Genomic DNA, 14,293 nt, shown 5'->3' with positions numbered 1-14,293 from the left:
GGGTGACTTGCAAAGTCCCTTTTACACCCCCTGTTTTATCTTCCCCAAGAGGCAGGTTAGGCCGAGAGAAAGTTAGGTTCTTCCTTATTCAATATAAAGCAAAGTTGCTCACTTTGTAGGCACAGAACAAGAGGCTTTTTATCAGGGAACAGGCTAACAATAACAACAGCAAGATTAAAGTCACCACAAGGACAAGCTAAAAGGTGGAGTCTTGGCTCCAATCCATAATAATTTGAGACAATAGTGATTATCAAGTATTAGTCACTTTCTATGCAATAAGAGGGACGCAGGTGGCGCTGTGGGTTAAAGCCTCAGCACCTAGGACTTGCTGATCGAAAGGTCGGCGGTTCGAATCCCTGCGGCGGGGTGCGCTCCCGCTGCTCGGTCCCAGCGCCTGCCAACCTAGCAGTTCGAAAGCACCTCCGGGTGCAAGTAGATAAATAGGGACCGCTTACCAGCGGGAAGGTAAACGGCGTTTCCGTGTGCGGCTCTGGCTCGCCAGATGCAGCTTTGTCACGCTGGCCACGTGACCCGGAAGTGTCTCCGGACAGCGCTGGCCCCTGGCCTCTTGAGTGAGATGGGCGCACAACCCCAGAGTCTGTCAAGACTGGCCCGTACGGGCAGGGGTACCTTTACCTTTTTTATGCAATAAGAAGGATTACAAATTACCACTTTTTCTGTTTTTAGCTGAAACCAGTGACCATCGCCAGTACACATTTGCATGCTTCTTGCTTCTACTTTTCATGCAGATGGTCCCAGCTACAATCCTTGTAATCTCCAGGTAGAATGGAGAAATATTACCTGTCCAAAACCCTGAAGAGCCAATGCTAGTTCGGTGCAGAGACAGTATTGAACTAGATGGGCTCAGCATAAGGCAGTTTTCCAGTGTTCCGCACCACAAGATCCATAGCCTTGCCCCATGATGCAACCACATTTATTCTAGCTTGTTGGACAAAAACAAACGCAAAGGATTTACATCAGGTAAATGTACATCAGATACCCACCCAATGAAGTTGAAAAAATAAATTGACAAGGCCAGACCAGTACAGTGGTACCTCGGGTTACAGATGCTTCAGGTTAGACTCCGCTAACCCAGAAATAGTACCTCGGGTTAAGGACTTTGCTTCAGTATGAGAACAGAAATCGTGCGGCAGCAGCAGGAGGTCTCATTAGCTAACGTGGTACCTCAGGTTAAGAACAGTTTCAGGTTAAGAATAGACCTCCAGAACAAATTAAGTTCTTAACCCGAGGTACCACTGTAAAAGGAATAATCTACTACAGGACACACAACCCAATATGTATACTTGCTATTGCATACATATTGTTGTACACAGCTCTGATATTTTGGAGAAGACAGCATATCAACACTTTTACAAATAAAAGGACAGAAACGTCACTTGTTACCCACAGCTCTTTTGTTTTTTTAATTCCCTAAGTGCAGTGCTAATTTTTCTAGAAAAAGAGGTCACAAATACCTCCCTTGTTCTCTTATTATGGCTATGGTGCCCACCTGAGAGGGGGCAGAACTGAGTTCCAGCTGGAAAAGAAAAGCCCTGCCCAATATATTATCAATGATCTACAGTCCATTTTGGACAACAGTATTAGCTGTAAGGCCTGTGCTTGCTTTCTCACAGCCCCCTGGCATTTAGGACCAAATCTGAACAATGACTGAAACAACCTAAGATAGAAACAGAGGGATCAGACCTTGCAACAAATCCAGGTGTCAGCCAGATGAGAATTACAGGACCTAATAACATCTGGGGCACTTTCAACCCAGTTGTATTACTATCACCTGCCAGTAATGTAAGAAACCAATTGTGAGGGGTGGGGTGGGGAATTGCACCTGATTAAGAACTGTTGTAGTTTGATCTTCCCTGTCCTGTTTTGGTTTCTCTCCGTTTTCCCCACTCGTTTTCATTTGTGGACAAAATATTTCTGGAGTATACCATGCGCAAGATGAGGAGGTAACCAGAGCCACTAGATTCTTGGAAAGGGAAGAGGTTTATAGGCTAAGAATCTGGGTGGGTTGTGTAAGAGCCCCAGGTCTTTTCTGTCAGGTCCCAGATCTCTCTCTCTCTCTCTCTCTCTCTCTCTCTCTCTCTCTCGTGTGTGTGTGTGTAACTTACTGCTAAGCACAGTGTGAGTAACATCCCAACAACCTACCATTGTAATTTGTCCGGAGGTCTATATACATGTAAATCAGCATATACGAATTTGTATTATGGGCTTGTGCACTTTTAAGTACTGTACCTAGGAACACTGTGCCTCATCCTGGATAACAGACTGGAAATTTTCTTGGTGCCCGCCAGTTGATTTGGATTACTACTCCCATCAGCTGGAATCCAAAACTCCTAGGCTGCATACATGCTATAGGTGACTTCCCCCCCAAAGAATCCTGGGAATTGTAGTTTATCATCCACAGAGCTACAATTCCTGGCATCCTTAACAAACTACAGTTCCCGGCATTCTTTTGTGTGTGTTTTTGGGAAGGGGGGGCATGCACTTTTAAAAGTATGGTGTGTATATAGCCCTAGGCTATTCTAGGAGTTTAAAATGGGTGGAATGGTTGAGGGAGTTGGGTATGTTTAGCTTCGTAAAGAGGAGACAGAGGATATGCAATAGCCATTTTCATTTATCTAAAGGGCCGCTACATAGAGAGTGGAGCAACCTTGTTTTCTCTTGCTTCAGAGGGTAGGGCCCGAAACAATAGCTTCAGTTTAGAAGAAAGGAGATTCTGACTAAACATCAGGCTCTACAATTCTATAAATCTATGACTAAGAGCTAGCAGGTCAGAGGTGAAACTTGATGGACTCGTGCAATAAGGCTGCAATAAGGCTGCATTATTCTGGAGTTTCTCAAAACTCCAAGCAGCTTTCTAGCAAGCAGTGTTGATGTAGAAGCAAGTCTGTTTCGTACCTGCAACTTCCGCCCCCTAGACACACCTGTACCATCTCCAGGAACTTAGGTTTTAAATTACAGAAGCTGCTGTGGATAAGGGTGGCTTAAAAGGGAGGCCTGATAGCTACATGAACATTTAATGTATCGATTAACAACTGCTTGAAAGCAACGTTATAAATCAGGGAATCAAAGCACTGCAAAACTGCTTTTAAACGGGTCGAGCTCTATAGTGCTGGCATGAATCGTTCTGCCATAAAGCACTGCAGTTGCTGAAAAATGCATTAGGACAACACACAAACCCTCCTGGCTCAACGAAACTTGTGAGGCAAGGCTGTTCAACACACACATGTGCCTTGAAGCCTCTTAACATAGGAAGAGAAGACTGGGCCTGCTGGATCAGGCCAATGCCCCATCTCGCCCAGCATCCTGTCTGTCCTCATAGCTGTCAAACGTATGCATGTGGGAAGCTTGCAAACGACATGAGCAGCAGCAGCTATTTTCCCCACCTTTGATTCCCAGCAAGTGCTGCTTAGAGGTATAGCACCTCTGACAGTGGAGGTAGAATGTATCCACGGTGGTTAGTAGACATTGATAGGCTTGTCCTCCATGAATTTCATAGAATTGTAGAGTTGGAAAGGGACCCTGAGGATCATCTAGTCCAACCCCCTGCAACGCAGGAATATGCAGCTGTCCCATACAGGGATCGAACCTGGAACCTTGGTGTTATCAGCACCACGCTCTAACCAACTGAGCTATCCAGGTTCCAATTTGTCTAATCCTCTTCTAAGCTATCCAAGTTGCTGGCTATCACTGCCTCTTGTGGGAGTGAGTTCTATAGTTTCATTACACACTGCACAAAGTGCTTCTGTTCTGCTGCTGGTGAAATGGTGTGTTGTTGCTGAGCTCGGTGAGGTTAACGCACATCTGTGAGATGCACCCTTCAAGCATAGTTCTGGCCTTTACATACAAAATTCTGGCAGCTGGCCAAGAGGGTTTTCCCCTTTTTGATTTTTGTTTCTTTAAGCTTGGAAGTTCTGTTACATCCTGGTCATATTTCAATCCTGTGAGCAGGACACCTGGGTTCTCTGCCAGGCAAAGAGGTGCGTGGAAATAATAAGAATAAGTAGAGAAATTATGGGTGTCGTGTAGGACTGGGAACCAAGCCCCACAGCCTGTTTTCACAAACACACCCCATTTGAGTAAAATATAGCATGGTATCCCTGCCAGACACATGGTTGCATTTATATTATTTTTCAAATCAGGATAGGAAGCAGATTCTCTGCTGGAACAACGTCCCCTTTTGGGGGGAGAATCCCACCAGCAGGCGGCGCCAGAGGATGCACCTTCTCCTACACAAGGAGACATCCATATCACACACCAGTCAAAGAATGTCTTTCTTCTTTGACAACTTCCCAAATCCCTGTTTTTCTAAAGCTTTTGTGGCCACTCCTCTCTCTAAAGTTAAGGTCAGGAATTCGGACTCCTGTCTCCCCCTCTCATTACTCTCCTCGCCCCCCTCTCTCTTTCTCTCTCTCTCTCATTACCCTCCCCTCCTTCTCAAGCCAAGCCCCCAGGAAGGTGGAGTGGTGGGTCCCAGGATTGAAATTCAATCGCTCTGCTTTTATTCCTCCTCTCTCTTCCCCCCAGAGCTGCCAGGGAAAGGGAAAGGAGAGAAAACCGCGATTGGGAAGATCGATAAGGAAGGGCTGGGAAAGGAGGACGGTGGAAGACCGACTTACGCTGCTGTATTGATGAAAGAGCAAGAAATTGGGCTGGTGGAAGGAGGAGAGAGATAGAAAGAGAGATAAGAGGAGTGGAGCGTATAGTGGGGGGGGGGAGAGATAACGAAGGGGGTGGGTCATACTAGAGGCAGAAAAAAAGAGGTGAATGTGTTCGAATGAAGAGGAGAGCAAAGCGGGACAAGCAGGGCTTTGATCTCAAGTTCTGCTGAGCACCAGAGATCTGATTCTGTAGGGTATGAACCCAAGAAAGACTGTAAAGTTTCCTGCTGCCAATGAGCCGATAAGGGGCTGCCTTCCTCCTCCTCTTCCTCCTCCTGAATCTGCTTAACCCGTAGGAGATACCTCTGGCCAACACCAGTGACCAGGTAAGACCGTGGCGCCATGACATTGTTGCTCTTGTGCCTGATGGCCTTAGGGAGATGGGGGAGGCTTGTCCTCAGAAATCTGCTCCTCTGGATTCCCTACCCCTCTCTGCCTTTTGAACATGGGTGGGTGGGAACCAAGGAATAATAATAATAATAATATATTATTTATACCCTGCCCATCTGGCTGGGTTTCCCCAGCCACTCCGGGCGGCTTCCAACAGAACACTAAAATACAATAACCTATTAAACGTTAAAAGCTTCCCTAAAGGAAGGGGCAGGTTTTGTGGGGCAAGCAGTTGTCTTCTAGTTGTGCCTCCTTCCTGCCTTGATTGAGAAGAAGAGCATCTTATCAGAGGACAGTCCCTGTCTTCAGATCAGTCTCCTGCCTCTGTGGGCCCAGGACCCAAGATTCCAGAAGGATAAGGCTATCAGGGATGCTTGCATTGATGGGAATGCTCTCCCTCCACTGTTGTGCCTCTGAATGCTACATGGGGAGAGTTGCTGGGTTGGCCACTGTAGGAACAGGTTCTGTAGGGCTAGATGCAGAATCTTTGGATGTCACAGTGTCTTCAGAGGATGCTACTGAGGCATAGCAATGTCTCCGCTGCCTATCAACCTCTCTACATCAGTGGCCCCACGCTAGGTATTTTGGACCCTGCGGTTTCCCCTAGGCAATGCTCCTCTGGATCTAGGATTGCCAATGTCTCTCTCTCTGTGTGTTTTAAACTGGACTTCTTCCTGTGCTATGCAGAATGGAAGCAGGTGGATTCCTCCCCCACCCCCACCCCCCGTCATGGAATAATGGAGAAAGCTTCACCTACTTCTTCTTTTGCTATGTTTGGCTGCTGTTTCAATAGCAGAGGAGCAAAGGTGGGGTGGGGAGTTGGCAACTTAGCCTGGTCTGCTGTTCTTCCTCACCACGGCGCCTCCTCTTTACCACTGGCCCTGAAGGGGTTAAAATGCCTTTTAGCACAAGCTCTTTCCGACTGCTGGGTGTGTCGGGGTTATGCATGCGGACACACACACACGCACACACACGGACCCCTGTGACTGATGTAAAATATGTTTCCTCGCCCCCGCCACCAGCTGCCCCAGCGCCTTTTGTCTCAGCTGCTGCGTCCAAATGCCAGTGGATGAATAAATAACAAGAGCTAACGGCAGCCTGCCAGCTATTTCCACCCCACAGCCCTATCTCTGCACCCCCTGCCCCGCCCAGCCCTCAGAGAAGATAGGCCCACTTTTAGCTGTGGTCAGGGACCTACATCCCTCGCACTGCGGGCTGCCCAACAAAGATGAGACCAGGCCTTGGGTCAGGGTGTGTGTGGCTCCTGGGCATATCAACAGGCAGATTGAACTCGCTGTTGGCTGGCCCAGCCTCCTGTCACTCCCAGGGTCTCGTCAGCCAGCTCATCCAGGGGCTTTGCGCTTCAGTTGGCTGCACTGCTAAAGTCGCGCTGCAAGCTTTGGCCAATTAACCACTGGCAACTGGCAGGCTGATGGTTGGATCCCTGACTGATCGGTGAGGCTGCTAGCACTTAAAAAGACTGGGAAAGGGCTGGCTCTGTGCAGGCCACAGATATGATCTGCGCCAGGTTCAGTCCCCAGCACCTCCAAGTATAGCGCTGCCTGAAAACCTGGAGAGTCACTCAGTGTAGACAGTTCTGAGGTATTTGGTTGGACGAATGGCCTGAGTCAATATAAGGTACCTTCCTACGGTTGTATGCACTGTTTAAATGCCCAAAGTTGGCATAACACATTATGAAGGAGACACATCACCTGGATGTTATTTCTTGGCCACTAGAACGTTTTGGGATAACCTGACCTTCAACGCTCCAATTTTGATGAAGAATCTTGGGGAAACGTTTCCCCTCTTACTCTGGTGCACAGATAAAATACAGTGGTACCTCGGGTTAAGTACTTAATTCGTTCTGGAGGTCCGTTCTTAACCTGAAACTGTTCTTAACCTGAAGCACCACTTTAGCTAAGGGGGCCTCCTGCTGCCCCTGCACCACCGGAGCACAATTTCTGTTCTCACCCTGAAGCAAAGTTCTTAACCTGAGGTAATATTTCTGGGTTAGCGGAGTCTCTAACCTGAAGCGTATGTAACCTGAAGCGTATGTAACCCGAGGTACCACTGTACAGCTGCAACTGTATGTAATTTCACATTTACCTACCATAGATGGCAGGAGCCTGTCTTAAATCCTGTGTTTATATGGCGTCAGACACAGCTGCAGGGCGATAGAAATAATAACAGTAAGAAGAGCTGGTGCAGCACAGTGGCTAAAAGGCTGGGAAATAAGGAAGTCTGTGTGGTTTGAATCTGCCTCAAGCTCACTTGATGGCCTGAGGTAAACTCCTCCCCATCGCCCTCAGTTTTTCCCTTCTGCAGTATTGGCACGGGGGGGGGGGGGGCCTTCTTAACACGGACCTACTTTACAGGGTTGTTGTAAAGATTGCAACTGGATACTACATGTGCATTGAACTCTCAACAGTGCTATGCGAATGCTAAATGAGCTTATTACCCATAATAATACTTTAGTTCCTAATCTCCCCATCCCTACAGACCACCTGAAAATTGCTGAAGGACATGGCAGAGGATTTAATGATTAGACTGCCTTGTGGAGCAATTGTAACAAGCTGTTCTAGATGTTCTGCGATTTATGTTGATTGAATCAGGATGAAACTTCCTAATTCTAGCCCTGCATTCACTTCACTGCTGATCCTCTCAACTCCTTTCAAGTGCCTCTTCCGTACCCATCCGTCTCTAAACCATCCCATTCACACCTTCTGGGCAGAGGTTGGGTGGCCACCTGTTTTGGGTCCTTTTGTTGAGGTTTTTCCATTGCAGGGGGTTGGACTAGATGACCCTTGGGTCCTTTACAACTCTCCGATTCTTTGATTCTATGGATTGCCGGGAGCAACTGTGTCTGCCATTTACAGACACTGCTCCTTCTGTTCTTCGCTGCCCCATTGCAGAGTAGCTGAATGAAGCTCACAGACCATTAATGGCCCATGGAGCACAGTTGGGGAATCCCTACTTTAGAGAAGGGGCTGTCTTCATTGTGGGTTTTGCAATACAGTGAGCCTGCAACTTACACAAGGGTTACATTCTGGGGATCGCCAGAATCATATACAGTGAAAACACGTTGGCTTCAATGGTGTGTGGGATTGCCAAAGTCTTTATTCCCAGATTCCTGCTCCCTTTCCTCCCCGCTTTTAAAAATTTTAACTTATTTTTTTCTACAAGCGTGTAAAGCTGAATGTGCACAAGTTGCAGTCATACTGTACATGAATGTACACTTAAGTAATGCATTCACTGAATAATAAGTCTGCATAACTCGTTGTATTAATAAATCCTTATTGCTTGGCCGTTCCTGATCAACGTATGGTCGTCTTCAATTTGCCTTCTTAGGAGTGTTTTTGGAAAGGTTCCTGCAGAGGAATCCATGTGGAAAACATTATAGAACTGATCATTCTTGTGGGTTCTTGAGTAATGAGTCGGAGCCAGCAGGAATCTAGCAGGCCTTTGCTTAAAAATTCAAATGAATGACCTATTCTGATATAATATTTTCCATGTGGCTTTAGGCATCAAAGCACTCCCACTAAGGAAGGCATAACCTTAAAAACAAGAACACCTAATTGGTAGTTTTATTTGCTGTGATTTCTTGAGTACTTTACCAACCAGATAAAAAAGATAAGCTTTGCAAGAGAGGAGTTGCAGGATCAAAGCTTCTTGCCAAAGTTCAACTGCTTTGTAGGTTAATCAACTGCCCAATCCTGCTTAGGGAGACTTACCTCTTAGTTGAGTTGGACTTATTCCCGGGAGGATAAAGAGTGCCTAGAATTTCAGTCAAACAGTGCAATCCTGTATGTGTTGACTTAGAACTAAGTTCCATCGAGATGAATGGGGCTTACTCCTAGGTAACTTGGGAATAAGATCTTAAGTAATTCCATGTACAAAGAGTCAGTCACACTTTCTTGGCACTTGTATATGCAGCAGTTTACATGCCTGCAGTACAATCTCATGTTTCAACCAACATATGGGAATCATGTTACTAAAACAGAAGTTACTTCCATGTTGAGATCCGGTAATGGGAAACAGCCTATAGAACCAGAGCAGACTGGCGGTGAAAGAATCTAGAAAGAATTTCAGTCTAACTTTGTGGCTTTGAAATATGGCAATAGAAAATACATTGAATATTTTTGCTCTTTATGCATCTTTAGGAATCTACCTTGAACAGTTTGCTTCCTTGCTTGCTACGTGTTCACATCCCTTTTAAGATATCTCGTAATCAAATTCTGCACAATGGTTCCTGAGATCAAAAAAGCAGGTTTTATTCTGTGTTTGGATATAGTTGGGTGCCATTTTGAATCGTGATGGTGGATGGAACCCTTCATAATTGCTCTGATTGTGACCACTGATTTCAAAACTGCACTAATTTGGGAGTTTCTTAGAATTCCTGAGAAATGCCTAGTATGAGGCGGCTAGTGCAATCGAAACAAGGAATCGGTGTTAGATAATCAAGGTGATAATTAAGAATGGAGGAAGGAACATTGAGTGAATCAAGAAAAGGATTAGAGTGAAAGAAGAGTAAAGTCAAGATAGAAGAAGAGATTAAAGAAATAATGAAATGTGTTTAAGCTAGTTGGAAAAATAAAGTAGCGTAACAAGAACGGCTGGAAGTCAAGTCACTTGGTGGGTGTCCGTGTGGGGTAGGTGTATAGGTATGTTGATACGTATAGTATAGGTTGGTAATGTAGGTATGTTTTATGTTATGAAAATAAGGTAGTGTGTTGTGTATGTGTATTGTGTAAATGCAAATGTATGTGTTTTATATGTTAATAAAAAAAGAAAGAAAGAAAAAGAATAGAGGATGGAAAACTAAATCAGCAGAGGGACTTACCGTAACTTTTGGACTATCTAATAAGGGCAGAAGGGCTGTGTACCAGCGAGAGGGAGGACCATAGTTAGATGCCAAAAGTTACCGCAGTTGTACTTTGATGGTGTATCAATACACCTGAAGTTTAGAGTTCAGGGACAGCTGGCTGACCCTAGCTCTTACTACAGTCTGAGAAATCTTTGTTTTAAATATTTCCAGGGTAGTTGACAAGTGATGTACAGTGGTACCTCGGGTTAAGTACTTTATTCGTTCTGGAGGTCCGTTCTTAACCTGAAACTGTTCTTAACCTGAAACACCACTTTAGCTAATGGGGCCTCCTGCTGCCGCCGCGCCACCGGAGCATGATTTCTGTTCTCCTCCTGAAGCAAAGTTCTTAACCTGAGGTATTATTTCTGGGTTAGCGGAGTCTGTAACCTGAAGCGTCTGTAACCTGAGGTACCACTGTAGTTGGAAAGGGACCCTAAGCATCATCTAGTCCAACCCCGTGCGGTGCAGAAATACACAGCTGTCCCATACAGGGATTGAACCTGCAACCTTGGTATTATCAGCACCACACTCTAAGCAACTGAGCTATCCAGGTGATGTAATAAAATCTAAAGCAACCCCCTACCACTACTATTTATTATTTATTGTTTTATGCCTTTCCTCCAAAGAGCTCAAAACATGGTTCTCCCCACCCCGTTTTATCCTCACAACAATCCTGTGAGGTAGGAGAGGCTGAGAAATAGGAGACTTAAGATAAAGAAGAAAGCTGCATAAAAGGGTACCATAAAATGGAAAGTTTAAAAAGCCCAGGAGAATTTTTTTTGGAAAATTCTTCTTTGGTGCCTGAAGTAGATGGGCTGCAGGAGTGCCCCCCCCCCCCCCCCCGTGAAAAGGAATGCTTTCCTTTTGGACTACCCAAACTCTACAGAAATTTATTCATGTATGTGACTACAGCGGCAAGAATGTTACTTGCCCAAAAATGGAAAGAAGAAGAAGTCCCAGCAAAAGAAGAATGGATACAAAAACTTATGGAATATGCAGAAATGGCAAAAAGAATAAGAAATCAAGATAACAAACTTTTTATAAAATAATGGAAATTGTTTCTTGAATATTTACAAATAAATTGTAAACAGGTAAGAACATTGGTAGGATTATAATCTGCAGAATATATTTAAAATAGAGGAATGAATGAGTAAATTAAGTTAAATTGGATATGCAGAAAATATTAAAAAATAAATTTAAGGAACTGCAGAAAGAGGAGGAAGGAAGTCAAGTTTTGAAGTGTTAAAATGATTATAGAATTATTGAAATGTATAAAATAGAAAATCATAAATTAAAAAAGGAGTGCCCCCTGGTGGAGAAAATTCCAGCAGCGAGGGGCCACCACTGATAAGGCTCTGCCTCAATATTAGGAGTTTCCAGGTCTGTCAGTTCATATGTTGTGGAGGCAGGGTGGCGTTGGGGGAAGAGATGATGGCTGATGATAATGTGTCCCCTTGCAATCTACCTCTGCGGTGTCGTTTTCATCCTGCTCCTCATGGAAGTGTGCACTCTACTCTCCAGAAGCAGATGGGGAAGAGTTAAACCTACCAGACAGCTGCGAAAACTCAGTCAGCCATGCAAATACTTCATTTCACCCTGACCTTTGGCCAAACTGTGAAGTACCATGATGTGAGGGCATTTCAAGAGTTTCTGCTGGGGCCCTGCTCTCTCTCTCTCCCTGTGTGTGAGTGAAACTTGAGTTAGCATCCCTAACTAAGGAAAGGCAGTGCTATGGGGAAGTTCTCTGTGCCAAAGTCGGGGGCGTAATGACATATTCATCCGTGAATGCCAAAACCTCCCTCCTTCATCCGCAAAAGACTACCTAGTTTTAAGTGCTGTTTTTAATGACTATTTCTTTTTCTAATAGGATTGTTCCCCCCCCCCCTTTGTTCTGGTTTTATTGCATTTGTTTTCAGGTTGCATGCTCATTTTTTTGGTTTAAATTGATGTTCGTATTTTGTTGTGAGAACTGTTTTGGTTGAAGGGCGAACCGCCAGCGTATAGAATGAAGAGGATCATTTTTTAAAAGACTGATTCCTCCCACCCCACCCAAAACGGCTTCCTTCTCTAGCCCCTCGCCTCCCCATCTTTTTGCTGATTTTTCCATCTTTCCGGATCGCTCCAGGCAAAGCCAGTGACGTGAAGATCCTTGAACCCAGTGTGGGAGGTTGGGGGGGCGAGGAGGAAAGGGACCATCGCAAACAGCTGGCACAATGTCTCCCCCACCCCACTGCTAAGGGTCAGGAAGGGGGGTCCTGGCAGCATCAATGCCCTATTCATTCGCCTGGCGTCATTGCAAGGGTGAGAGGTGGGAGGAATGGAATGTGAGGGCCAAAGTGTGCCAGGGAATACAAGAGGTGCCCCTTCGGATCACGAGGCGCAATTGTATTCCCAGCCAGTAGCATATGGGAAGGGAGGTTTTTTGCATCAATAGGCAACTTTGTATGGATTATATCCGGAATATACTGCCACAAACCCCTGCCACTGGTTGTGGCGTTACACTGGTGCTTCTTCCAGTGGTCCTTGGTTGCAGGGAGGGTGTCTGTGGACACTCGACTGATGACCCATCACTGGAGCACAGCATCATAACCTGTCTGGATACCTAGAGCTTCCTGAAATGCATCTTAAGTTGCGTCCACCTGCCAGGTAGGAGGAGAAGGAAGTGAAAAACTGGTCGGGTCAAGCTAAGGGTGTGGAGAACAGCAGTTGAGCTTTGGCAAGCAGGAAAGATAGTTTGGTATTTTGGATAGTTTGCTCTCTCTCTCAGTCTCTCTTCCTCTTCTCTTGCCTTTCCTCTAAGGAGTTCAGGGTAGTGCATCTGGCTCTCTCAAGGGCCGGCCCTATTGTTAGGCAGAGTCAGACCGTGGTGGTTTTTGCAGGGAAAGCGCTGTGGCAAAAACAAAAACAACAGTAAGTGCTTGAGCACAGACCTTTTAAGAACGGACCTGTTCCTAGACACACTGTGCGAAAGGAAGTCTGGATGAGCCCTAACACAGCTACCCCATCTGGAAGGCATCTGAGTTGTGTCTGTGCTTATGGCTGCTGCAAATTAGGCTTGAAAGTCATGCCTGCTGCAGTTGGCAGAAGTTGGTCAGGGTGTGAATGTGCATTGCTGAGAGAGGCGCACGTCTAGTTGTCTAGGATTGGTTCCTTGGCCCAGGAACTCTTCTTGACCCCCTGGGGAAAGATTTGCCAGAAGCAATATAACTAGGCACATCTGCTTATTTTGTGCGAGAGACACCCAGCGCAGGGAACTGAGCTTCCCCTGGCAAAGAATGTGGATTTGCTTTTTCAAGCCCAGGGAATTTGCAGCCTAGAGGCTAATGTGCTTTCCATTGTTGCAGCGGTTCTCTGAACCTCTTCCTTTTTGTAAGCTGAGAACCAGTAAGATCCTGCCTATCCCTGCCCTGGAGAAATCTAATTATAGGCAGCCATCTATTCTTTTGAATTCACCAAAGTGGGGTATGCTAGGCTTCCTGCTATATCTTTCTGCTAGGGGTATTAGCTTTGGCTACAGATGTTAGTCAGGAGGAACCACATAGCCGTGGAAGGGACCATGATGTGTTCTGTATACAGGACGCTGGTTCAATCCCAGCCGTCTCCACTTAAAAGGATCTCTGAATGTTTTGGTAATGGTATGCACAGCAACTGAAAATGTGACTTGAAACGCAGCAGGGAGGGAGGAACGACCTTGCTGTGTTTTCAGCTGCTAACATGTGCATAGCTTTAGTCTCAGAGCAGACCCATTGAAATTAACGGACATGACAAGCCCATAAATTGCAATGGGTGTACTCTGGATTACTTAGTTGACTAAAACCCATAGTTGTAGGGGGCCATAGATGGCTGGCTGAAATCCCACTTACCTAAAGCACTAGATATATACCCCCAGCATGGTTAGAGTGTATGACCTGGGAGACCAGGGTTCGGATCCCCACTCAGCCATGAAGCTCATTGGGTTACCTTGGACCAGTCACTCACTCTCAGCATAACCTCATTTTACAGTTTTGTAATGAAATGGGGAAGAGGAGGAGCACCTTGAGTTCTTTGGAAGATAAAGGTGCTATATAAAAATGTAATAAATAATAATAGAAATAAATAACGGAATCAGTAACGCCAATGGACAGGAATGCCAAAAGGGTGTTTTCCGACAGTCACTGTTTCTGGGTGGGATTCAGTCACATACCGCCCAATTTAGGTTGCACAGTTAAAGTTGATCGGGAGGCCTCGTGCAACAGATTCACCTCCCTGAAAAACCTTGCTTTTTAATGTCAAGGAAAGTGATAGGAAAAGGCCATGAAAAGTGTGGGGGAACACTTGCTTTGATGCAACGGTCATCTTAACCTCCTTGCAAACAAATGTA

General features: G+C 45.6%; 1 protein-coding gene and 1 long non-coding RNA gene across 7 annotated transcripts in view; one reads left to right on the top strand and one right to left on the bottom strand.

Annotated features, from left to right (window-relative positions):
* The window catches only part of LOC310829487, a 122,937-nt gene that overhangs the window by 53,938 nt on the left and 54,706 nt on the right, over positions 1-14,293 (bottom strand). The window contains exon 4 of one of the 2 annotated variants that reach the window (XR_014557281.1): positions 1,153-1,220. The exons of the other annotated variant lie outside the window; for it this stretch is intronic. This is a non-coding gene — a long non-coding RNA (uncharacterized lncRNA). Of the gene's footprint in view, positions 1-1,152; positions 1,221-14,293 lie in introns of those variants that run through there. 2 annotated transcript variants of the gene reach the window in all.
* The window catches only part of PLEKHA4 (pleckstrin homology domain containing A4), a 49,686-nt gene that overhangs the window by 8,482 nt on the left and 26,911 nt on the right, over positions 1-14,293 (top strand). The window contains exon 1 of one of the 5 annotated variants that reach the window (XM_083707860.1): positions 4,337-5,005. The exons of 2 other annotated variants lie outside the window; for them this stretch is intronic. Coding sequence is in view for 2 of the 3 variants with exons in the window: in XM_083707862.1 (XP_083563988.1) it covers positions 12,551-12,579 (29 nt within the window). In the remaining variant the exon portion in view is untranslated. Of the gene's footprint in view, positions 1-4,336; positions 5,006-12,405; positions 12,580-14,293 lie in introns of those variants that run through there. 2 more of the 5 variants (XM_083707862.1, XM_083707858.1) reach the window with 2 other exon arrangements.

This window comes from Podarcis gaigeae, assembly GCF_964106915.1.
Source record: "Podarcis gaigeae genome assembly, chromosome: 13".
In the NCBI taxonomy this organism is placed as follows: domain Eukaryota; kingdom Metazoa; phylum Chordata; class Lepidosauria; order Squamata; family Lacertidae; genus Podarcis; species Podarcis gaigeae.
This window is presented reverse-complemented; position numbering and strand designations above follow the sequence as displayed.